The sequence below is a fragment of the Oenanthe melanoleuca genome, chromosome 11 (assembly GCF_029582105.1).
Source record: "Oenanthe melanoleuca isolate GR-GAL-2019-014 chromosome 11, OMel1.0, whole genome shotgun sequence".
Classification (NCBI taxonomy): Eukaryota; Metazoa; Chordata; class Aves; order Passeriformes; family Muscicapidae; genus Oenanthe; species Oenanthe melanoleuca.
The window spans coordinates 3,040,041-3,065,456 of record NC_079345.1 but is presented as its reverse complement, the minus strand read 5'-3'; the positions used below and the strand labels follow the sequence as shown (position 1 = coordinate 3,065,456).

At 48.3% G+C, this 25,416-nt stretch overlaps 1 protein-coding gene across 2 annotated transcripts in view; it reads left to right on the top strand.

Annotated features, from left to right (window-relative positions):
- Positions 1–4,017: 4,017 nt before the first annotated feature.
- Positions 4,018–25,416, top strand: part of CRISPLD2 (cysteine rich secretory protein LCCL domain containing 2) — a 31,006-nt gene continuing 9,607 nt past the window's right edge. Inside the window, exons 1-13 of one of the 2 annotated variants that reach the window (XM_056500981.1) lie at positions 4,018–4,158; positions 9,929–10,242; positions 15,312–15,430; positions 17,421–17,553; positions 17,652–17,767; positions 19,047–19,147; positions 20,232–20,390; positions 21,126–21,186; positions 21,877–21,943; positions 22,923–23,053; positions 23,200–23,243; positions 24,074–24,146; positions 24,826–24,901. In XM_056500981.1, the coding sequence (XP_056356956.1) occupies positions 10,000–10,242; positions 15,312–15,430; positions 17,421–17,553; positions 17,652–17,767; positions 19,047–19,147; positions 20,232–20,390; positions 21,126–21,186; positions 21,877–21,943; positions 22,923–23,053; positions 23,200–23,243; positions 24,074–24,146; positions 24,826–24,901 (1,323 nt within the window). In that variant the 5' untranslated portion in view covers positions 4,018–4,158; positions 9,929–9,999. Of the gene's footprint in view, positions 4,159–4,671; positions 5,006–9,928; positions 10,243–15,311; positions 15,431–17,420; positions 17,554–17,651; positions 17,768–19,046; positions 19,148–20,231; positions 20,391–21,125; positions 21,187–21,876; positions 21,944–22,922; positions 23,054–23,199; positions 23,244–24,073; positions 24,147–24,825; positions 24,902–25,416 lie in introns of those variants that run through there. The other variant, XM_056500982.1, reaches the window with a different exon arrangement.

Here is a 25,416-nt window from a genome sequence, read left to right as displayed (position 1 = left end):
GCAGCAGGAGAGGGGATGGAATTGTTTCTGTGTCCTCCTGGAAACCTGCACTGTTGGTTCTCAAGCAGATGGTCTTTTGTTTGTCTCTTCTTCAGCCAGCTGACATTACCCTGGAGAACTTTTGGTAAAAATATTTCCTTGATCAGCTCCCTGTTGCATTCTCTAAAAAACTTCTGTATATTATTTAATTCTTTGATGATAGTGGTGTTATGTCCTTATTCATGCTGTCTCTCCTGTCCTCTCGTGCTGTCCAACAGGGGAGGGAGTTTCCTGCCCAGAGCTCTGGCTGGAGGAAGGAGCATCCCAACCCCATGGCTCTTTGGGGTGCTCCTGCTCTGCTGAGAAGGTTTAGTGATGCTCTGGCATTTTTGGGGGTGTTGAAACATATTGCTATGTTTTTCTGCTCATGCTTTATTAGTATTTTCTTATTTACAGGTGATGACTGCTTGTCATTTTGGTGCCATTCCACTAATTCCAAAACAATTTTCTGTGCAAAGCTGACTTGGATTTTAGCTGGTTGCAAGGAAAAACTCAGCTCCTAGAGCTGGGAATGCCCTGAGGGCATCCCTGTGATGGGAATTGCCCCAGAGCCCCACTGGAGGATTGTAAGGTTATTCCTAAAAAGAAAGAAACCGGATTTTGAACTTACTGCTCTGTGCTGGATATTATTCACATCCTGTTCCTGGAACCTGGTTGAAGTGGTTTTCTGTACAGAAATCCTGTTTTTAATTAATCCTGTGTCTGTATTGGATATTTATTCATCTCTGTCTCCAGTGCATTGTGAAAAAGTGCATTTCTGATAGTGCAGGTTAACCTGAATAGCCCAGAGAAAATTGCAGGTGATCAGTAATTAATATATTACTTAATAGAGGTCACATATGTTACTGTTTTAAGAAATGGCAATGAGTCATTGCCAGTTTAAAAATCAAGTGTTGGAATTCTCTCAGTAGGACTTGAAATTGTCTCAGTATCACTTAAAAGTGAATTTTTGCATTTTTTACTGAGGATATTACAAATGTATTTGTCACTGGAAGGGAAATAAAAGTATGTGGCAACAGTGATGTGGACACACAGCCACGATTTTTATTGTCTGTATTAACTCCTCCCATTGTTGCAAAACAAGGGGCTTGCAGCTTTTGATCATTTGCTCTGTGTGTGATTATGTAAAAGAAAAACCCCAACACCCACGATGATACACCGTAAATCCGGTGGTTGTTTACTGAAGTTTAAACCAGATTTTGAGAAGTTGTTGGGGTTTTTTGGTGTTTGTTTTTTTTTTTTAATGCACTTTAAGATCTGAAGTTTTCAAAATGAGAAATTGGATGTGCAGGTCCAAAGGGCTGTGGGGAAAACCTTGTGCCTTGAGGCAGATGGGCTGAGGGAGGAGGGTTATTAAAGCCACGAGGTATTTGGGGCTGGGGGAAGATGTTTTGAGTAGAAAATTTCTGTTTTGCAGAAGATGCTCTGGAGATGATGTCCCTTGGGGCTGGGCTGGGCCAGGTCTGGGGGTCCAGCTCCAAGGCTGCTGCCAGGATGGATCCTGAGCTGTCAGCAGAGTTTATCTGTGTAAATGTGCTCTGAATGCTGGTTTTCACTAGGAATGAAGAGTGACCCTTGGATGTGCAGGGGCTGTTCCAAACATGTTGGAAATTTGTGCAACTGGGGGTTTATTTCAGGCTATCTTAATGTGACCCAAAGGATATTTTGGAAATAATTTATGTTGTTAAATAACCAGGTGTGGTGGCTGCAGAGCTCGTGATAGCAGCTCAGCACCTGCTCTGAGGTGCAATCTCCCAAGATGGGTACTGGGTTAGGAGTCCTGAACTCTTCCAGTCTGCAGATGTGACCAGGCAATATGGGGAGCTCTGGGAACAAGGTAAGAGGTTTTCATGGAATCCCAGACTGATTTGGGACCTTAAAACTCGTCTTGTCCCAGCCCCTGCCGTGGGCAGGGGCACCTTCCACTAGGCCAGTTTGCTCCAAGCCCTGTCCAACCTTGCCTTAAACCTCCAGGGCTGGGGCAGCCACAGCTGCTCTGGACTCTGTGCCTCACCACCTTCATCAAGAAGAATTTTGTGGATTCCAGTTCACATTTGACTTGGACTTAGTGCAGTCAGTGGTGCCCCTAAATTTTCTGAAATTGCTGCAGCTTGTGTTCTTATTTCATTGTGACAACACAGACACAGAAGTTCTGCATGTTCCCTGCTGCCACTGGATTCTTTTCACCCTGTTCACCCCCTTGTGCTCCCTCTGCTCCAGAGCAGCAGTCAAGCCAGGGAATCAATCCCCTGCAGCTCTGTGCCTCTCACCCTGCCCTGCTTTGGGGCTGTTCTTGCTGAGCTGTGTTTGAGTAGGAAATAAAGGGGCATTAATTCCACTGGAGATCAAGACTTGCTGTCTGCCTGCTCAATTAGGAGGGCATAGGGAAATCTGTGTCTCTTCCCATTCATTGGCTATTGCATTAAAAGCCTCTCTGCTAATATATACTTATATATGCAGCCTGCTTTATGTGGCTTTTACCACATATGAAATGGAGACGTTATAATCAAGGTAGTAATAACGAGGAATGATTAAAAGTAATTTCTGATTGTTTTGGCTTTGGTGGAACATATGACCCCAAGCTGCTGACTCAAGACAAAATGAGGTGGGTAAAAATTCTTTTTCCAGGCTGTGCTCATCCCTGAGCACAACTAGGCCCTGTGTATGTCTTGTACAGTGAAACCATCCTGGTGTATATTAAAAAAATAAATTAAAAAATCAAATCTTTGTAAAGCAGCCAGGTTGATGGAGCAATCAGACAGCCCAAACCATCCTACAGGGATTCATTTCCCATAGGGATATTTGTGGAGATTACAAAATACCAAATTCCTCTGAGGTCTGGAAATTATTTGTACGTGGGTATGTGAGATTTAAAACGAGTTAATTCAGCTTTATGGTAATGGGAGTGAGCAGCACCTTCTGTGAGTCAGGGCTGGGGAGCTGCGTGGTTTGGGGTGGCAGCCTGTGTGGGGGCACGAGGGTTCACTGTGTTCTGGGGAAATTAGGAACTGGGGGGCTGCAGCACTTTTCAGCTAATTAAATAAGCCTACAGCAAACTCACTGATACAGAGGGAATCATAAGAGCAAGGGGGAAAAAAAAGAGGATACAGTGATTTTACAGTAAAGCAGTGCAGAACCTTCTGTCAGCCCAGTCCTGGGTGGTCTTTGAGTTGCCTGTGTTGGTGTCCAAGCTTTTTTTGGGAGAAAACTGCCCAAGCTGCACTGAGTGGCTCCTGGCAGGGCAGAAGTGCCAGGTCCAACTGCTGGACCACGTGTTGTTGGTTCCCATACCCAGTTTGTTTGGAAGTAAATAGCAACTCTGTAAATACAGCTGGGAGGGTGTGGGCAGCGGGAAGAGCAGCCAGAGGGGCTGGTGTGGGACTGGCACTGACTGGTGAGGACTGAAACGGGCTGCAAGATACAGCCCCAGTGATGACAATCTGTTCCTTCTTGAGAAATTCTCAGGAAAACGGTGTCAGAGATGGAACCAGCCTTGTGCTGATTCAGAGGGCTCATTGCTCTGCTCGGAGCAGTGGTGCTCTCCCAGCTGCCAATATTTGCTCCTCTGCTCTGCTCTGCTGAGCGAGTTTGATAAATGTCCCTCTGCTTTCTGAGCGCTGCTGGGCTTAAACAAACCTCTGGGAATATCTTGTAAACTCCCTCCTAGTAAACAGTAAATAAAAGCGGTTGATGTGTTCCCTGAAGAAATAAATATTGACTGCCTAGAAGAATGGAAGGACTTTGGAAAGAGGACAAGGATTTGGAAAAGTCACAGCTGCTTTTCTTGGATGTGCCAGCTCCCAGGAGATGGGTGCTCCCCTGGCTCGGTGCTGGGTGTGGCTGGTGCCCCGGCTCGGGGGCACATCCCGGGGGATGCGCAGTGCTGCGGGATGGGGATCCCACGGGAATCCCGCCGATCCTGGTGCCCGGAGCGGCGCAGAGATGCCGTGACACATTCCCCTTGTTGCTTACGATAGTGGTTTGGGTTTTCCCTGTTTGTTTACTTCAAGAAAAAGGAAGGAACTTTTTAGCTTGTCTTTTGCTCAATCGTTTCCTTTCACGGTGAGTAAAACCACGGAGCTGGATGCCAAAGCTGGAGCTGTTGGGACATCGGCAGAGGTGAGTCCTGCCTGCGTGTTTCACCAACTTTTTACATTCCCTATTCCCCGTAGCTCCTGCCTTACACCGGAGGAATTCAGCGCTGGGAGAGCTTTGGCAGCAAACTACAGAGTGTTTTTAATTAATCTCCTGTTCCCAGCAAAAGCCCTGCTCTGGGAATAAGGGGATGCTGTGGGGCTGGAGCTGGGGAATCGAATCCCTGTGAGGAGCAGGAATGGCTGAGCCGCAGCCGGGGGGAGGCAGCGGGCTTCAGTCCCTTCCAGAGAGAATTCCCCTCTGGAATTCCCCCCCTTGTCACCGGAGCCCCTGGCCGGGGGTCGCGGTGCCCCCAGTGCGGGGAGGATTCCCCGCGCCCCTGGAATTCCTGGTGCGAGTCCCGGAGCCGACTGCTGGGGACAGCACAGCGAACACTTTTATAGGATCGGGGGCTGCCCTCCTCCTCCTCCTCCTCCTCCTCCTCCTCCTCCTCCCCCCTTAGGGAGGATGGTCCTGCTCCTCCGAGCCCCAGTGACCGCCCTTGAGCTGCTGCCATCCCACCCAACACCCCTCTCCTTTCCCCCCTTTTCCCCTCCCTTTCCTTTTCGTTCTTGCTCCACGCCCGTTGTCACAGGGGATGATCCAGGGTTCTCCCCTCTGCCTGGAGAGCATAAATACCACTGGGGAGCTCTGTGAGACTGCACTTGGTCCGAGTTGCTGAGCCCAGACCTTGCACATCTCGCACCTCCTGGGGCTTATTCCATCCTTTCCTCCTCCTCCTCGTTTAGATATTTCAGATACATTAATTTGCTTTCCACAAGCAGGCTTGGAGGAGCTGCAATTACCTGGAGACTTGGAAGTACTCAGCAAGGTAAGTGTAAAGTTCAGTCCTGGCTTCTGGTTTTGAGGGGCTGGGAGTGTAAGAAATAACTCTTTAAGAAGGCAGAGCTTTAGTAACTTCTCAAGAAAGTTGCCTGGATGTAATAACATAATTCTGTCTGAGCTTCCCTCGTGTCCCCTCTGCAGAATTTAATGCAAGATTAACAAGCATTAATCTGGAATGAATGGGAGGAGTTTGCAAGTACAGAAGTGGATTTCTGTGCAAATAAAAAATGTCAAAGGGATGCTGTTGCAGTCCCCAGGAGCTGATACCTGTGGGCACATTTGTGTTTGTGCAACTCTGCTCTCAAATCCTGTAGGAAAGGAATTTCAGTGTCACCACACGTGGTGCCTGTTACCAGTGGGTTTTCCATGTGGTTTTACATAGAGAATCACCCACTAGGGTTCTGTGGGAGTGCACTGAAAGGGAAGATCCAGATGTTTAGGGCGTGAAGATGCTGAATCTGTGGCGTGTTCAGTGCAGGGTGTCACTGTTGTCCTGTCCTGTCATCCTGCTTGTCTTTGGAAGCCAAGACAATTCTGCAAAGCTTGCAGTGTGTGCATCCCAGGGAAAGAGATGACCTGGAGTTTAGTGCTTCGTGTTGTGGCTTTATCCCTGGATTTCTTTGCACAGCTTAAAGTTGATCCCAGGCTAACCCAGGCTAAAAGCTGCTCCCAGGCTAACTCATCCTAGATCCCAGGCTGACTCAGGTGAGAAGCTGATCCCAGGCTGACTCAGGTTAGAGGCTGATCCCAGGCTAACCCAGGTTAGAGGCTGATCCCAGGCTAACCCAGGTTAGAAGCTGATCCCAGGCTAACTCAAGTGAGAAGCTGATCCCAGGCTAACCCAGGTTAGAAGCTGATCCCAGGCTAACTCAGGTTAGAGGCTGATCCCAGGCTGACTCAGGTTAGAGGCTGATCCCAGGCTAACCCAGGTTAGAAGCTGATCCCAGGCTAACTCAGGTTAGAGGCTGATCCCAGGCTAACTCAGGTTAGAGGCTGATCCCAGGCTAACTCAGGTGAGAAGCTGATCCCAGGCTGACCCAGGTTAGAGGCTGATCCCAGGCTGACTCAGGTTAGAAGCTGATCCCAGGCTAACTCAGGTGAGAAGCTGATCCCAGGCTAACTCAGGTGAGAAGCTGATCCCAGGCTAACTCAGGTGAGAAGCTGATCCCAGGCTAACTCCCCTTTGCTTTGCTGTTTAAATGCTCTCCTGACACCCTGAGCTAAATTTGCATTTTCCTTCCTTGTCAGCTGGTGCCATGTGTAACTCCACAGATCCTGGGATGTTTTAACTGCAAATTGTCACCCACAACCCAGGAGCAGGCAGGAGCTCCTGTGCTTCACCAGGGAGGCAGTCAAGGCTCAGTGTCCCTGAGGAGTAAGGTGACATGGGGACATGAATGCAGGACCAGCCTGCATGTGGCTTTAGCAGTGTCTCTGCCAGGCTTCAGATGTGACCAGCTCTCCTGCTTTTCCGTGCAGAGCAGACACCATCCATTAGCTGGGGAAATAGCTTTCTAAAAATAATCTTTCCCAAAGTCCAGTGCTGCACTTTAACTCCCTCAGACCCCAGAAGAAGGCCTCCCATTTTTCCCCACTTTGGACAGGCTTTGCAGCATATTCAGGAGTCCTTTTCTGCTGACTCAGACGTTTCTGATGGCTCCCAGATGTTCACCTGGCACCAGTGTCAAGGGCCTGATGTGTTTAAAGGGAGGTTGTGCTCCTCTTGAACCCTTGAAATCAACAGCAGAGGCTTCCTCAGCTGACTGTCAGCTGATAATTTTCTGTGAATAATGTCAAACCCCAGCTCAAAGGCACTGTGATTTCAGCCTCCCTGGATGAGGAGCTGCTGCTGCAGCCCCGAGGCATCACCCAGCCCTGCAGGGCACTGGGGCTGGCTGGGCTGGAGCACACATGTCCCAGTGTTTCCTTGCACCTGGGCACGAGGATTTTGAGAGGTGGATGGATGGATATCTGAAATCCATGGGAGCTTTCTGAAATGTGAGCATCTTTCAGCTGCTCTCAGTTAACCTGGCCAGGGAACTCTCTGCTCCCTGCCCCTGTCTGATCCCTTTATCCTTCCTTGGGGTGCCCAGCGCTCCTCACCCCAAACCAAAGCAGAGGAAGGGATTTACACACCCCGAGTGAAATAGAAGATAAAGCCAAAATGACCTGATTTTGAGGAGGTGCTGGTATCCTTTAGCTGGCAAGTGGGACCCAGGGAAGCACATCCCGAGGAATAAAGCACCATCTGTTGTGAGGTTTTGGCAGACGCGCTGGCTTCGCTGCCGAGCCGTGAGCGGGGCAGCTCCTCTGGCTCTCAGATGCTACAGCTGATTTTTTCAATCTGCCCTTTCTGAAAGTTCAGTGTTTGCCTTAGATGGGTGGTGGATTTGGGCTCCTGTTTAGCAAAGGGCACCCGGCCAAACGAGGGGTGCAGCGGCGGCTCCGAGAGCGGCTGTTCCTGCAGGGAGAGCTGCCGGGGCTAAATGGCCACATTGTCAGTGGCCCTGGCACCGCCGCTATTTTTAAACTCTCAGGGAAGTGCCTCAAAGTAGGAATTGTTCCCAGAATTTGGGTCAGACAGTCTACAAAAGCAACTGCTCCTTTTGCCTCCCCTAGCCCTGCGCAGCCCGGTCGGAACGCCGGGCTCCTGCCTGGGGGAACCGAGAACAGGATGAGGTTAAAGGCGTGTTTGTGCCCCTGCCGCCGAACGTCCTGTCCCCCAGGTGTGCCTGGAGCCGGGGACAAGGCGTGTGTGTTCGCTAGGAGCAGGAAATGATGAGAAGCTGTCACCCAAACCGAGCAGATCACATCCCGCATTGTTGTACCCTGGCAGAGGCTTAATGCGCTGCCTGGAGGGAGGCTCGGGGCAGCTGGTTTTCATCTGCCTGCTCAGCCCGACACTGAAGCCTCAAACACGGACTCTGTGTCTTTTGTGCTGTCAGCCAACAAGTTTTTGGGGGTTCTCAGAGTTTTTTTTTGTGCAAAGCACCTCTTTCTTTCTACTCCTCCCCTCAGATGTGCTGTAGTGGGCTGGGGGAGCAGGGGATTGGGGCTTTGCGCTCCAGCACAGCTTTTCCAGCTGGGAGTCAGACGGCTCTTCCCTGCTCTGGTTGGCTTCCAGCTCATCTGGTCTCGGAGTGTCCAAGTGCCGTGTCATTGGATGAAACTCCTTGAATAATTCCTGCTAATCTGGCTTTTGTTTCCGGCCGCTGCAGAGGAATGCTTTCAGCGTTTCAGCGTAGCTTTCAACAGTGCTGTCAAAACCAGATCCTCACCTCGTGCTGGAGACAGGGGTGGGGCAGCTTTCTTCCAAAAGTCAGCCCCGAGGAGGGGGATCCTGTCTGTAGAGACGCTTCTTGCCCGGCTGGGTTGATGCTGCTCCTTGCAGCACACCTCTCCTGCGGCGAACAGCTCCCGATCCAAACACATCCAGCCAAGGCAATCCAGGATCGCTGGATGGATAAACTGGAGCACGGAGGGGGTGGGAGCGCCTGGGAATGACAGATGGAGCCGGAGCGCTGCGGGGCGAGGGATGGGGATTAAACGGAGCTGTTCAAGGACCAAAGCGGGACCCTCTCTGGGTGCTGACGGCATCCGAGAGCCTGGGAACACCTAATCTGGCCGGGGGAGGGCGGCCAGGCTGCTGCTGCTCCATAACTCACATCCCCGGAGCGTCACTATGCGTCACTGCCCCGGGGCTGCTCTGCTCTGCTCTCCAAATCTGGTCACTTTGGCTTTATCTTCTGTTTCACCCGGGCTGTGCAAGTCCCTTCCTCTGCTTTGGCTCGGGGTGAGGAGCGCTGAGCATCCCAAGGAAAGATAAAGGGATCACAGAGGGACAAGGAGCAGAGTTCTCTGGCCGGTGTGTCCTGCCCCTGGGCTGCTCTGCTCTGCTCTCCAAAATTAGGTCACTTTGGCTTTATCTTCTATTTCACCCGGGCTGTGCAAGTCCTTTCCTCTGCTTTGGTTTGGGGTGAGGAGAGCTGGGCACCCCAGGAAGGATAAAGGGATCACAGAGGGACAAGGGGCAGAGTTCCCTGGCCGGTGTGTCACTGCCCCGGCACCGGGGCTGCTCTGCTCTGCTGTCCAAAATTAGGTCACTTTGGCTTTATCTTCTATTTCACTAGGGGTGTGCAGTCCCTTCCTCTCCTTTGGCTTGGGGTGAGGAGCGCTGAGCATCCCCAGGAAGGATAAAGGGATCACAGAGGGACAAGGGGCAGAGTTCCCTGGCCGGTGTGTCCTGCCCCTGGGCTGCTCTGCTCTCCAAAATCAGGTCATTTTGGCTTTATCTTCTATTTCACTAGCGTGTGCAAGTCCCTTCCTCTCCTTTGGCTTGGGGTGAGGAGCGCTGGGCACCCCAGGAAGGATAAAGGGACAGAGAGGGACGAGGGGCAGAGTTCCCTGGCCGGTATGTCCTGCCCTGGGGCTGCTCTGCCTGCGGGGACACTGCCCAAAACCAGCCCTTGCACGGCCCTGCTGCAGCCCCAGGAGCAGCTCTAGCTGCTGCCTCACCTCCTCATCCGGCTCACTGGGGATTTTACCTTCCCTTCTATTCATAAAATAAAAGCGTTCTGGGCTTTACCAGCTGCTCTTGGGGGACAGCTCCGAGTGTCCCCCTGCCTGGGAAGGGATGGAGCTGGGGTTACCAGGATGCCAGAGGTGCAGCAGGCATCCTCCTGCACACCTGGGAAGTGTTCACTCCCAAATCAGCAGCAGTGGAATTCCCAGAGTAAGAAACTGAGTCCCCCCTTCTTGTGGTGCTGTTTGTGTCTCCCTGTCTTTGGGGTGAGCAATAATTTTAAGCACCACTCTTTCCCAAGGGCTGTGTGACCTCGTTGTTGGGGGACAAATGCACTGAGAGCTCCTGTGGCACTGCTCTGACTGCCTGTTTCTCCCCAAATTGCAGACCTGCACTGAACCACAGGAGTCCCTGCATAAAAACCAACCATCATCATCACCTCTGCTTCTGCTGGCAGCATGAGCCCTGCCCTGCCGTGGATCATTCCTCTTGGATGTGTGCTGCTGCTGGCACAGACAGCTGAGGGCTTTATCCTGCCCAACTCAAGCCACCTGGAGAGCATCCTGAGCAAATACCAGGATGGGGAAGCTCACTCCAGGTCCAAGAGAGCCATTTTATTCTCAGACAGACAGGAGATACTGATGCTCCACAATAAATTGAGAGGTCAGGTGTATCCAGTGGCCTCTAACATGGAATACATGGTGAGTCTAAAACCTGATACATCCCTTTTTTTTTATTCCTAGCTGGATTTTAATTTTCCTTGTGATGCGAAAGGTGTAGTGAATTTCCTCTGAAGTAAGTTTTTCTCAAGATGTTTCCTGAAGCCTTTCATTCCAGAGTGAGTGATGCTTTAGCTCAGTGGCCTGTTTTGGTTGGAGAGGGCTGCTGATGGGTCACTGAGTCCATCCTCTGCATAGTTTCAGGACTGGTTCCATTATTCATAAAGGAGCATCTGGCCCAGCCCTGGATGCATCTCTGGTGATGGCAATTCCCCAGCCTGCCTCAGCAGGTTCTTCCATTTCCTTCAAGTCATAAAAGCAGCAAACTTTCCCCAGTGTTTAACCCCTGATCTCCCTGTGAAAGCTTTCAGGCTGTTGTGGGCACACCACAGTCTGCTCAGGGAATCTTCTGGTGGCTTTTTTGGTTGCCAACCCAGTGCTGGAGGTGGCAGCTGCCCTCAGTCACACACTGATCACCTGAGCTTAGCAAAGTGAGCCAAACCCTCACCATGCTCCTGGGAATCTGCACAGGACCACGGGGAAAGGGGCCTGAGGAATGTGGCTCCATCTGCAAAGAATTTCAATCGCTGGAAATAGCTGGAAAGGCTCTGGGAGTTCCTGGGTGGATGGGTCAGTGCTGTTGGGTTTTGTAGTTCAGGAAACCAAAATAAAAGTTTGGTCAATGTGTTCTCCCACTTCACAGGGAGAATTTAAAAGTTGGAGGAGTATGAAATATGCCTTTGCCATCAACAATTCACAGGAATATAGGTTTTTTTTCACCTATTTGAGCTATTTTTGCCATGCCATCAAAATATTACAGGGCCACAAAATGATGTAGGCAAATAATCACTTTTTGTGTGCCTTTTCCCAGTGTGCAAATATAGTTCTGACCAAAACTAGTCTGACTTCAACCGTGTGCTCCTGCTAACGGATCAAATGATGGATGACTTGTTAAGCCCGTGTTTAAAAGGGTAAAAGAAAAGTCCACTTAAATGTAATATAAAATTGTTTGCCAGCTGTGCTGAAGTGAGGGCTGCAGATGGAAAATCCTGCCTTTTGTGACTGCAGGGATGAAGGGAAGAGAAGGGAGGGCAGGGGGTGGTGAGGAAGGACAGCTCCACACCAGCTGGGTTTTGGTCCCACTTTGCCAGAAATCCTGTGCCTTTCTAAGAACCAGGGACTGGATCCCTCTCTCAGCAGCTCTCACATTATCCTGCAGGGAAGTGCTGCCAGAAGAGGCAAGGGGGATGATTTGCAGAGGGTAAACACAAAGCAGGAGCGAGCCCAAGGTGTTTTGGCAGAGCAGCCCAGGCCTGGCTGCTGTTTGCCTTCTGTGTTTGCCTTTGCTCAGGGAGCTTTTCTAGTGGTTTTCATGGGTGATTGAGGGCAAATGAAAGGGCCTTATGTGCTCTGAAGAAAGCAGCTGAGTATGAGATGGGGCTGCTTGGAAGGGCTATAATCAGCCTTTCATGTGCTCCTGTTTACCCAGTATGACTTGGAAATGCCATGGATGTGCTGAACGGGAATTTCTCTTTAATCCTTTGTCCTGCAGAGGACATTTCTCATTTGGACTCGTTTAAGAGGATGGTCTGTCTTTAGAACCATAGATAAACTTTGCTCTTTCCCTTTGGTGCCAGAGTGGAGAGTCACTGGAGATGTGCTGGGATAATTTGTGCATGAGTAGGTAGAGTTTGTTCTAGCCCATCAATCTCCAAACACTCCCTTGTGAAAACCCTTTTCTCTATATCTGATATATTTAAGTGGTCTAAAAGGGAAATGGGAGCTAATGTAATCCAGGAAAGGGACATATTTAACTGCTACTGGATGAACTTCAGTTGTTGGTCACTGTTAATAAGAAAGCAAGAACACAGTGAGTCCTATGACTTATCTGGAGATCAAAAGAATTGTCATATACATATGGGAAAAAGGCAAAGCAGGCTGAAGGATGAAGAAAGAAACGGTTTAGCTGCTGGGTCTGTGTAATTAATTGAAAGCTGGCACAGGTATTCAGTGCTAATGAAAAATGAGTGAGCAGGGCACAACTTCCTGACAAAATTCAGTTCAAAATTACCTTAACCCCTCTAGCAGCTCCATGATCGACACTTCCAGAGTGCATTTGGACTGTTTAACAGAGGTGGATGGGTGCCAAGGGCAAAACAAACTCCTTGTTAACAGTCCCAGAGTGAAAAGGACATAAGGACTGAGAGGAAAAAGGACATAATGGATCCTAAGGCATGGTGACCTTTTAAGATGGCTTAGTCAGATGCTTTCAGCAGTGATGAAAGGCAGAAATCTTTCCTCTTGCGGCCTCAGAGACAGCTGGATAAAGCAAAACTGTTCTCAGTGCAGATTGCTGGAAGGAAAATAGTTTGTTTTCATGTGTAAGGTATGCATCCTTCCTCTCCACTGCCGGGTGGTGGCTTTCCCTCTCAGGATGGGAGAGTGGGGGTTGGCAAAAAGCATCTCCAGACCTCTGCCAGGACATGTCAGCCCTGGAGTTTGATGCCACTTTAAAAGGAAGCTGCCAGTGCTGCAGAAAGTCTGAGCTGGGGAGGAAAACGAGCGAGTAACCTGATCACTGCAATTCAGGTGTCTGGTTTGGGTTTGCAGGCTCGTCAGGCTGAGCGAGCAGACTGCTTGTGGGATCATTATTACATCTGTGGTGTGATGTGTGCTTGCCATGCATGTATTTTACATACACACTGTCCACCCCACTCTGAAAGGCCATTAGAAATTTGCAGGAGTAAAAAAAGAGAGTCCGTGTGTGCTAAGCCGCTTGGAATCACACACACCCAAAAAATGTTCAGCCTCTGCTTCTGAAGGAAGCTGAGCACAGGCTCGTTGCCCCTCTGGCTTCAGTCATCTTCCTAGATACTGCTTTGAATATTGGCATAAAGAATCCTTGCAAGTGTAGCTGGGAAAGTCTGAAATCTCTTTTTTCCCCCCCTAAGTTTATTGCTCTGAAATAATTCCAGCCTGCTGACCGCATTCCCGTCTGAGAGCAAGAGGCAAATAACTGCTCTAATTTAGATGGGATGGCTTTGTAACCTGATGCCTGCAGAAAGAAGCTTCTCTCCCCATGCAGCAAAAAGCCGTGCAGAGATGGAGCTGCTTCCCAATTACCTGCGAAGTGTCTTTTGTCCGAGTTCATTTATTTTATCCGCGTTTATTTTATCAAAGGGAGATGCAACGCGTGCGCTCGCATTAATTCCCATTCAATCGCCTATTGCTCGGGACGTCTCTGCAGTAAATTAGGAGATTTGGAACATCTCCAGCTCTGCAGGGAACAAAGCTGGGTAGGATGTCTGAGGAGCTCGGAGCGCAGAACATCTTGGGAGAGTTTCTGTGGCTTTTGTGCTGGGTGGGAGGGCAGCTGTGGCCGGCCAGTGCCGACCCGCGGAGTGGGAAACCACAGAAAGCAGCGTCTGGGCAAGGCAAGGAGCCCGAGCAGAGGGCTGGGGATGTGCGGTGGGTCTGATCCCATCGCTTTCAGGGGCTGGAGAGCTGGAAGGAAAAGGGTTTGTTCCCTGTGTCCGCACGGTGAATTTGCTCGGTCCAAGGCTGAGCTGGAGAGCCTGGGGCAGCTCTGGGATGCTGAGGGTGCTTCGAGATAAGCTGTTGTGGGAGGGCTGTGAGCTCAGTGAGATGAGATCATGTTTGCCTCTCTGAGATAGTGGAGACACAGCAGGTTCCAGGAGACACTGCATTTTCCTGCTGTCTTATCCAGGGATGGACAATCCTTCCCCACCCCAGCTATTACAGCTATAACAGTGCCCAGATATGCTGAGAGTGAACACCTGATGGTTTTTAAATGTGCTTGAGAGCCTGGATGCCCTGCAGCCCTCCAGGCTCTGACAGGTCCTTTGAGACATTCGAGATCAGAAGTTGCTTTTCTTCTGGAGAAGACAGGATTTGGAAAGAGCAGCTGGTTGTGGTGGTAAATGTCCAAGGAGGACAGTCTCGTGCTGGCACGTGGATGGGCTGGATACACATTGCAAGACCTCTCTTCTCTTTGGGTTTATTTGTAGGAATGTGCAGTAATATTTTAATCCCAGTGAATTATCCTCTAAGGGCTGTGCTGAATAGAGCAGCTGTCAGTAATTCCACAATGAATTCAGGGCACTGAATTCAAGTCTGGCCTTTAGAACAAATACTCTCCTGGGCAGCAGAGCCAGCAGAGCTGCTTTCCTGTTTGCCTTTGTGTGGTGTTGGAGCTCTCCTTTGGCTCCCAGCTGTGTGACATTGGATGAGGAGTGATCTCACCCCAGCATCCTGCCCTCAGTGGGAACAGAAATGGGATTTGTCACTTCTAACATGATGCCTGCTTCAGTGAGAGTGGAAAAAGCTTGAAAACCCTGGGGCTTTGCCACCTCTGATGTATTTGACTGGATCCACTGGAGGACTCTCATTTATCCAGGAAGGAGACTAAGAGACCCAGACTCACACTCCTCAATTAATTAGTTAATTAATCAAAATCTCCAGAGGTGGTGGAGCTCTCCACTGCTGGAGTACCCCTTGATGGGAAAGCCTGGAGATATCCCAACAGCAAGGACATGGGCTGAAAAGTCATGCTGAAATACATCACAGCACTGAGTGCATGTCAGAGCTCTTGCAGGACTCAGAAATATGTGTCATGTTGGAGATCATGGGATCTCCCAACCTCAAATTTTCATTTTTAGTTCTTTAAAATATATTAGAAAAACAACAGCCGAGAATATTTTGTGGTTTAGGGTGGATGGTCTGGATGTGTTATTGAGGTAATCCCACGTGGGTTTGTGTTTTCTGGTCACCTGAGTGAAGCATGGCATCAGCTGGGGAAAATCACAGACCCTTTAGTGCCCTGGCCTTCCCTGGCAGGGGAATGTGCTGAGAAATGTGATTTTAGCACAGAAATTGGGTGGCTTCTCCAGGACACCCCAGACATGTGTGTGTGTGTGTGGGGTGATCTGTACCTTAGTCTTTCTCCACTAATTACTGTTGGTTTAATCTCTTGACCTAGCGAGTTTGGGATGAAAAACTGACCTGTTCTTTTCTCTCCCCACCCCCTGGAGAGCTGGGATGAGGAGCTGGAGAGGACAGCACACGCTTGGGCTCAGCAGTGCATCTGGGACCACGGGCCCAGCGACCTCATCAGGTCCATTGGGCAGAACCTGGCTGTTCACTGGGGCAGGTGAGACCTGGGGCACTGCAGAGGCTGGTTTGTGGCTCCTCCTTTGGGGACAGCTGGGAAATTTGCTCTGGTGCTTGGTAGCACCAGGGAGATGGGAGACATCTGGGGAGAAAAGCACAAAATCATTAATTGTGATGGCATCCCTGGGATGGTTATGGTGGTAATGCTTGCAGCCACCTTCCACTGAGACTAACCAGGAAACCAGCACTGGTTTGGGCTCCTCCATCCCTCTGCATCTTGGGGTAACACACTTAAAGTCATTCCTATTCCTCAAGGTACAGGAATCTGAAGCCTTGCTCCTACATCTGCTGTTTTAGGGGGCAAAATGCAAAATGCAGCTGAAGGCTGAAGTTTCTCAGTAGCAATGTCTGCATTCAGCTCAGAATTTGTGTCTGGATTCAGTTCAGAATTTAATTCTCTCTTGCTGTGTTTTCCATAAATATTTATCTGGCTCCCGAATTTTCTTTACTGAAAACACTTTGCAGGGTTTTTCTCAATTCCTGGGGCAAGTTGTTGAACTGGAGTCATTAACCCAGCTAGGAAAGCTGACATGAAGGCTTCCCAAGGGATTTTCCTCTCCATCTCAAGCTAAAATTTATTTATTGTTAAACCCCTGCTTTTAAGCTTGTTATAGGTTAAACCTGCTTTGCACAGCAAACATTTTGCACCTGCTCAGGAGTGTTTTCCCCCAGTTCCTGGGTGGAAGTCCAGTTACCTGTGCTGTAAATCAGGTAGAACTTGGTGAAAAATAAAGGAAATTTTCTGGTGTGAAATTAGCCTGATGTAAAAATGGAGCCCATTTTAATGTTTGGAAAGCAGAGTGGTTAATTCATTGGAAACAAAGTCAAAGGATCGTGCTGTTCTTGGCTGTCCTACAATGCTCAGGATGCCCATGGGCTCCTGATGGAGGAAAATCCAATCTTGGTCCCTGAGAGGAAAAGAAAAATCAGATTTATCTCAGCTTTTTCATAACTTGATTGCCTCCATTTCCTCTCCTGTAAAATAGGATTCGGAAAGTATTCATGACATCATGAGATGGATGTTTTTAAAATGCTTCTAATGAATGGTTTTTAATGAGAAGTTGGCTGAAGGGATAAGCTCCAGCCAGTAATGATATCATTTGGATTTCTGGCAGCTTGCTTGGTGTGAGCTGCTGAGAGCAGCCAGCAAGCAGTGGGTTTGGTGCAGTTTGCAATCACTGTGTAAAATGTGTGTGAGCTCCTACAGGTGCTTTTGACACTGTGTTTGCTCCCCAAACAGCATCAGCACAGCCTCAGAGGGTGGTGTCTGAGGCAGGGATTACACACAGGGTAAAGGGGGCTTGGTGCAGGGGAGAATTGCTGCCAAAAAAAGGCAGGATAGGAGTGCAGAGCACCAACTACTCCACAGCAGCTCCTGGTGGGATGGGAGAGGAAAAGCCCACTCCCTTTCAGAGGTCTCACAGTACTGGCTGTGAGTTAACTTCCAGATTGAGCAAATTGCCCCCTGGTAAAATAGAGACATGATGGATTTTGGTTTGAGATGTTTGGCAAAGCCTAACTTCTGTTTACTTTCAAAACACAGCTTTCTGCCAAACTAGAAGTTATTTTGTAGTTGAGTGGAGAAGTGGGAGGGCATTTCAGGTCAGCAGCACTTGAGGATCATGTCAAACCTATAAATAACACAGAGTCAGGTCAGGCTGTGAATCTGAGGGGAAAAAATCATAGAAACACACAACAGTTTGGGTTGGAAGGGACCTCAAAGATCTTCCAGTTCCAGCTACCCTGACATGGCAGGGACACCTTCCACTGTCCCAGGGTGCTCCAAGCCCTGTCCAGCCTGGCCTTGGACATTCCAGGGATCCAGGGGCAGCCACAGCTGTCAATTCCTGAACAATTCCTTCCCAATACCCCATCTAACCCTTCATCTTTAACATTTTAATTTTTTTTTTTTGTTTAAATTTGAGAACTTCTGCCAGAACATCCTGATTCCAGCTGCCTTTTCCCCCCAGGTATCGATCTCCAGCGTTCCACGTCCAGTCCTGGTACGATGAAGTGAAAGATTACACATTCCCATATCCCCATGAGTGCAACCCATGGTGCCCAGACAGGTGCACAGGTGCCATGTGCACACATTACACCCAGGTAAAGGACTCCAGGGGCTCTGTACCCGCACTGCCCACATCCCCCCATCTCTAGATTGGGGTAATTCACTTTTTTCAACAACTACATTTCCCTCACAGATAGTCTGGGCCACGACCAACAGGATTGGCTGTGCTGTGAATGTTTGCAAGCAGATGAATGTTTGGGGAGAGATCTGGGAGAACGCTGTCTACCTGGTCTGCAACTACTCCCCCAAGTAAGGCAGAGCAGCTGGGCTCCCTCCAGCTCCCCAAAACTGGCAGCTTGCTTAACTAGCTCGGGGTCTGGGGAAGAGATTTCAGCCAGTCTAGACTGGTGGTTGTGGCTTTAAATTTTTTCTTTAGGCAGCAGCAAAGGGCTGGTTCAAAACTACTGAGAGCTGCCTGGAAAAGTGAATGGGAGGCTGGGGCCAGGCTGGAGCTTTGATGTTGCTGCCATGGGAAGGGAAAGGAGGAGCAGGAGATGGCCAGGATGGAGCTGCTGAGCCAGGCTTGCTCTGTGCTGTCAGAGGGTGGGAAGGGATGGGGTGCTGGTTAGAGCCAAAAAACCCTGAAATAACTGCAGCAGTCAAGATTTCACTAGCTCGACGGTTTGATTAAATTTCAAAATGAAAATCGTATTTCTTGCCTACTACATCCAGGAGAAGTTTACTACCTGGCAATGGCAGTTAATATTTTCTGGTTTAATGGCTAATAGGAGAAACATTCCCACTCCAAGCCCTTGGCAATTTAAAGCTTCAAAACAAAATGAAGGAGGGAAATGGCTCTGTGCAAACAGAGTGGCATCTGACTTCAGGGGATCATAGTGCAGAATAATGCAGAGGAAAAAGAAGAGTGGGGCTGCAGCTGCCATGAGGCAGAGCTCTCTGGGTGGACTCTCTAAGCCCCTCTCCCCACGTCAGATGAGCACACTGTGCTGGTGGTTTGGTGGGATTTAACAACCTGCTGCTCCTGAGGGATAACAGCATCTCCCACAGAGCCCACAGCAGGCTGGGCCGCTCACACGTCATCCATTCAGAGCTGCTGGGTGGAAAAATGCTCTATTTCTGCAGTTTCTGCTTCATCTTTTCTCTCTGGCATCAGTGCACATTGTCCTCATGTAGCCTCATAGGTGGAGACAGCTGAAAGAGCATAACCCAGGAGTTTATAGCCACAGCTTAACTCCAGCTCCTTCAGCCTCCCCATCCCCTAAAACTTGCAGGGCAGAATGCCAAAATGGGCTGCTGTTTCTGGGGAGTTTCTTCAGCAAAATGAACTAATCCATTGATTTATTTCTGTTTGCATAAGACCCTGATGTTTATATTGAAATGTAACATAAAAGTGACACGGTTTAAGTAAATCCGTAAAAAACTTCATTTTGGAGATGAAACGAGCAGGAGCATCTTTCCTACCAGGCTGTCTGTTTAGTCTATATTTATGTGCTGTAGGCCAGGGTGATGTTGCTGGTTTTGGAGGCTTGGGAGGGTGTGTGGGTGCTCATTTCTGCTGTGCTCCCAGGGGTAACTGGATCGGAGAAGCTCCGTACAAGACCGGCCGTCCCTGCTCCGAGTGCCCGCCCAGCTACGGGGGCAGCTGCCACAACAACCTCTGCCACAAAGGTACCTGCTGGGGGACAAGCAGCCAGCCTCTGGAAGCTTCTAATCACAGCCAGCCACAGCTCCATGCTCACTTTAATATCCCAATCCCAATATCCCAGTGTTGGGAAACGTGGGAAATCCTCAGCTGCTGAAAGCAAGAACCCCTGAGCTGCTGAAAATGTGGAGCTGGGATGCAGCAGGTTGTCCTGGAGCTTGGATGGGGAGAAGCAGCTCTGAGCTCCCATGGGCTTGGCACAGGAGCTGCAGGGGGCTTCGAGCAGGAATGATCCCATCCTGGTGGGGCTTTTTGGGGAAGGGAATTTTCTGTCTCCAGTGCTTGGCACAGGCAATGTGGGTGGGCAGAGCTTGGCTGCCTGTCCTGCTCCTTCAGGGGCCACAGATGGAGCCTCTGCCTCCCTCCCCACCTTGCTTTTCAGGGATGCAAAATGAATGGAGTGATTCATGTCCCTTGGAGGAGAGTAGGGGGACCCTGCAGGGCTTTTCCTGACCTGTGAAATATTTTTGGAAGAGAAGTCAATAGAGTGAAACTTATGCAGCAGTGCTACCCTGGCATCCAGCATCTCCTGGGGTCATTTCTCTCCTCCCAAGTGTTTTGCTCCCCAGAGAACTGGGCTGGCTCTTCAAAAACATGGAGATTCCCTGCAGGCTTGCCCACAGCAGAGGCTTATTTTGCTGCCACCATGCATTTCTCATTTTTTACCCTGTGGGGTTTGAAGGAGGACCCCAGGGTGCAGGTAGGCTGCAGCAGAAGGAAGGGGATGCCCCAGTGGAATGTGAGCACTTCAGAAAATTTGTGTTTTCCTCCAGAGGGAAGAGCTGAGTTGGAATCAGAAGGAGGAATATCAGCACTTTTTTTTTGCACTAATTAGTGGGGATCCCTTCAAAACTTTATTGTGAGGTGCTGTAAATGCTGTTTTACATGCAGAGGAGCAGGAGAGGATTCAGCCCTGTGCTGCACCCAATGGGTATTTTTGATCTCCCAGCTGTTTAAAAAGCAGATCCTTGTCCAACTAAATCATCCCCACAAAACATGAGCCTGCCTTGCCCACCAGTGTGACCGTTCTGAATCCCCTCTCCTGCCCAGCTCACCGCTATGAAGATCCCATCATTGCTGAGACAGACGAGACCAACGAGGTGGAGATCCCTCAGGTGGCAGAGCAGAAGCCAGTGCAGTTCCACCTTCCAGAGAACAAACCCAGCAGAACCACCAAGCCCAAGAAAACCAGCCCAGAATCCTACATGAGTAAGACACAGCCTTTCTCTTCCTCAGCTCCTATGAGTTTTGAAGCACCTCTGTGGGAAAAGGTGTGGAAAGTGATGAGGAGGGTCAGGGATAAAGGAACTGGGAGGATTTGAGTGGAGGGAGAAGTGATCTGTCCATGTCCTCCTGATCTCCATAAAATATCAATCTACCCAAAGTCCTCTCAATCATTAATTAATTTAGCAACCATTGGTTTCATTTCTCCTTTAAAAAACTCTGCACTCACCACTTACCCTTTTTGACAACTTTTCTGGGGTTTATAGCTTGTTTCCTCTTTATTTCTTGCCTGGGAATATTTCTGAATTTATTTGTGGAGCTGCTGGTACTTCCTGAGCTGTTTTCCAACCACTGTTAATTAAAAGACACTTATTGAGAAAACAAGGTGGGACAAGCCTTTTCAAGTTTATCTGCCAGCATCTGCAGAGTCTGTAATTAAAAGGAGAATGAGAGCTCTGCCTGCAGACCTCAGGCTGTAAATCAAAGCCTTCAGCTGTCAGCTGCATCTTCCTTGCTAATATTCCAGAGACACCTGTCTCAGGTGAAGGGCTAAAGAGGCACCAACTGCTCCAGGCTGGATAAAATCAGATTTTTATCTTGCTGCACCAAAGACCTCCAGGAAAGTTGTGTGGAGCTTGCTCATTTCTGTAGCCCAGGAGCAGGCTGAGCAATTTCCTTTTTAAAAATGTGTTTATTAGATCTCTTTTTTTTTCTCCCCAGCACAAGTCATTACCTGTGAAACCAAGATGAGAGACAAGTGCAGAGGCTCAACGTGCAACAGGTAAGGTATTGTTGATACTTCTTGGAGTGCTGAAGGGAAAAATATATAAATATTTACTTTTTATTGCTAAATATTTTTAATAAATATTTGATAAATATTTACATTTTATTAGTAAATATGACTCAGTTGTTGCAAACATAGGATAGTTTGCACTATGTATTTTTGTGACTCTCTAGGTAGATCTCTTTAGGAAAATCCCCAAAACCCAACCAAAAAAATCCCTTAAATTTCTCTTAATTCAAGCCTTCAGCCAAGCTTGGCAATAAGGTGATTGGGTTGATTTTATTCAGCCATGATGACCCACAGTTTCAGGTGTCCAAAATAATTTAATAAATTTGGGCAGAGTCATTTTTTGAGCCCTTTTCATGCATTCCACTGCTGTCCAAGCCAGACCAATAATTCATGGCTTGTCCTCTCCCAGCCAGTCAAGAACTTCTGGTTAAGGTTTCTTTCTAAGAGAACAGGACAGTTTATCACTTGGAGAAAAACCAAATCCACAGAACCTAAATATTGGTCGGGCTCTTAAGGAGGGTGGAGCAACTGTTTTAAAAAGCAGCTATTTTGCAATCCTGTTTTTTCAAACAGGAGAGCTACGTGAAATGAATGGAATGACTATTAAATGAAAAAGAGCCAAAGTCTGTTTTTCTTGAATTGTTTTTCACCACCCTCACAGATATATATCTTTACTAGGTATTTGTGCCCAGCTGGCTGCTTGTACAGTAAGGGAAAGATCTTTGGAACATTTTATTATGAAAGTGTAAGTACCTTTTAATAGCTCCTGGATGGAATTTGTGGGAGGCAGTGGTAATGACAGAAATGGGAAATGCCAGCCATTCTGGTGTAATTTGGTTTTTCATATTCTCTGGCTGTGCTGCTGTAAAGTGGTGCTAATAAGGATTATCTGTATTTTCCTCATCTTGGTGTTGAAAAACGAGACAGGCTCTGGGAAGGCAAAGTGGTTCCAGATGTGATTTTATCAGGAATTGTCCTTAATGTGGACACCCATGGAAAGTGAGGGATGAGGATCAATAGGCAGCTCCTACAAAGATCTCTTTGTTCATGTGGGCAGCTGTCATCTGAACAGAAACTTTATATAAAAAACAGTTAAATTTTGTAACTAATTAATATTTTGGGCTGATTTGCTTGATCTTAAATTAGTAAGATCATTTATAAATAAGTCGTGGCACCATTTTCCCATCAAAACTACTTTTGGGGTGAAGGAAGTTGGAAGATAAAAGGGTTTTTTGGGGTAAAATCATATTTTCTTTCCCTGTTCCAAGTGGTGGTGCGTGACTGAATCACCCCTGATGTGTCTTTGCTCTGCAACTTCTGTGATTGCAGACATCCAACCCCTCCAAGTGGCGTCAGCAGAAATATTTTGGGTTCTTGAGAACTGGAAATATTTCAGACTGGTTGCTCACTTCCAACGCTGCTTTTCCTCTAAATTGTATTTAAATGTATGGTTTTGTTATTTAAAAAAAAAAAAAAAAAAAAAAAAAAAAGAACTTGCCATTCAACCAGTTCTTAAAATAATAGTAATGAAAGAATCAGGCTGTGTTGGGAGAGGAAGATTTAACAAGCAGATTCCAAAGGAGTGCACTCAGCTTATTTTCCACTTGGTGCTTTGGTGGTGGTTTCATTTCTTCTCCGTTTTTCACGTAGCAGTTGGGCAGCGTTGCTCCGTGAATGAGATTTATTTGATTTATTTCACACCCCATTTACTTATCTCGTGCCAGTCCTCCAGCATTTGTCGTGCTGCAATCCATTATGGAATCCTGGACAACAAAGGGGGGCTGGTGGACATCACGAGGAAAGGGAGGACACCTGCTTTTGTCAAGTCCACCAGGAATGGTGTGGAGTCATTCAGGTACTGCCTGCACCAAAAAATATTGATATTTTCTTTAATACAAACAGATATTCAGTCATTTCTGATGCTCTCATGTAGACACAGTGATCCAAGCAATTCTACTTTGCTTATTTTTTTAATGATTTCTTTGTTTGCTTGTTTTACAGGAAAACTAAACCTTCAAATGCATTCATGGTTTCCAAAGTCACAAGTAAGTTTTAAAAGTTGAGGGGAGAAAATATTGTTGCTGGAGTTTTAGGGGGTTCTTGAAATCATTCTTTCAGGGCTCTTTTTCATTTTCAGTGGTTGTGTCAAACGGTTCTGTGCCACAACCAAGCCCTGGGGTGATCTGGAACCTTAGAGTGACTCCGTGGGCAATTCCACCTCCTCCCACCTCCTTTTCCTGGGGGTATCTAAGAGGAAAGTAGAGAAATAGGTGATAATGGGCCAATTCCAGCAGCACATCCTGCTGATGGATCACGGTGGGGTCCAGACCTCAGCTGGTGATACAGGGATGGAAGCTGAGCCATCCATTTTTAAAAACCTCAGCCAAGTGTCAGCACTTACAAAAACTTAAAAAAAAAAAAAAAAAGTGGCTAATGTCCTAGTCCAGTAATGTAATGAAAAGCACAATACATGTGAAATCAGTTTTTAACAGTGAGTCATCACATTTCTGATGGGCATATAAATAAACACTGCTCCACTTTTTAAACAATTCCCACTTCCTGAATATCTTTGAAAAATTCCTCCAATGCAACCACCCTTTTGATTAGATCCACCTGAGCCCCTTTCAGGGAGAACTGTAGGTGTCAGGATATTTGGGCTCCACATCTGGAAGTGCAGCAAACCCACTTCAGAGACCTTTTTAAGGCCACGTTGAGGGGTGGTTGTAGGATTTCAGCTGGGTAACCAGCTCTGCTCCTGGTGCTCTCAGCTGGGCAAGGGTCTCACCAAACACACTGTGTGGCTCTGCCTTGTGTTTCCTGCAGCAGCCTGAGCTTTTGGGTCTAATAATTTGCCTTTCCACGTTTATCTTGGCAGCACAGACTCTGGATTGTTACACCACGGTAGCTGAGCTGTGCCACTTCAAAAAGCCAGCGAGCCACTGCCCAAGGTAACACAAATCTGTTGGGTTTAAACTCTGTCCTAAAGAGGGGAGCTTAACAGAGGGCCCTGAATTTGAGGGCTGGTGGGAGAAGAGCTGATCATACTGGTTAAACTGGAAAAGGGGGTTGGGAATGGTGTTTCCTCCTGCCACCATGCTCTTCTTGGCATCACTGTAGAAAATTCACTTTATGTCTTTGGGTGGCTTCAGTGGCAGCCAGGCTGCACGACCCTGTCCCAGCACACCCATGTGTGAGCGTGCAACTGCACACTCCTTGTCCTTTTGTTTCTGCATTTGTTGGGTTTTGGATGTGCTTTTCCTTTCCACCTTAAAACATGGAAGAAGTTCGTTCTGGAAACTGTGCAGGAGTAAGAGACAGGGCAGAAAGGCACAAACACTGCAGAGATTTATGTGCACAGAATTGAGCAAAAATACAGGTACTCCCCCTTGAAAGGGTGATAAAAGACCAATCCCTCTTCTAGTGGTCCCAATCCCTCTTCTAGTGGTCCCAATCCCTCTATTTGCAGCTCTGCAGCAACAACCAAATGTCATCTGAGGGGAGCGAATAATCAAATTCACTGTTGCCACCTGCAGACCAGATGCAGGCACTCGAAATCTCCCAGGAATGCAGCTCGCCTTCCTGTCCAGCCCTGCTGAGGAGAATAAATCTGAATCCATTGTTTTCTAGGATTTACTGCCCAGCCCACTGCAAGGACGAGCCCTCGTACTGGGCGCCGGTGTTCGGCACCAACGTTTACGCGGATGTGAGTAAAAATCCTCCCATGTCGTGACAGTCCTGTCCCAGAGCTGGGTCACTCTGGGCTTCAGGGTGTCCTGGTGTGAGGGACAGGTGTCTGCCAATAAAGGCTTCTCTTTGAAATGGAGAATGGAAACCCCTCCCTCCAAATTATTATAATTTTGAAATTAAGGGGCTCTCAGGCAAAGATTGGGGAATTAGGAATAACAGTTCTTTACTAGGAAAATTAAAATAGCAATGCAGTATTACACAGAACAATCCCAACCCTGCCAGAGTCAGAATCCAAGCTGACACCCGTCAGTCAGTCAGGGTGTTGGCACAGTCCCATTCAATGGTGGCTGCATCCTCCTGCAGGGGCAGATGTGGTTCAGCTGGAGCAGTGCTCCTGGAGAAGGTGCAGTTTCCTCTGAAGTTCCAGGGATGATCTGGAAAGGTCTGGCTTTCCTCTGGAATCCAGTGGAAAGATGGATAACTTGCTGTCCAAAATCTCAGTTTTTATCTAAATAGGGAATGTTTGGGTCC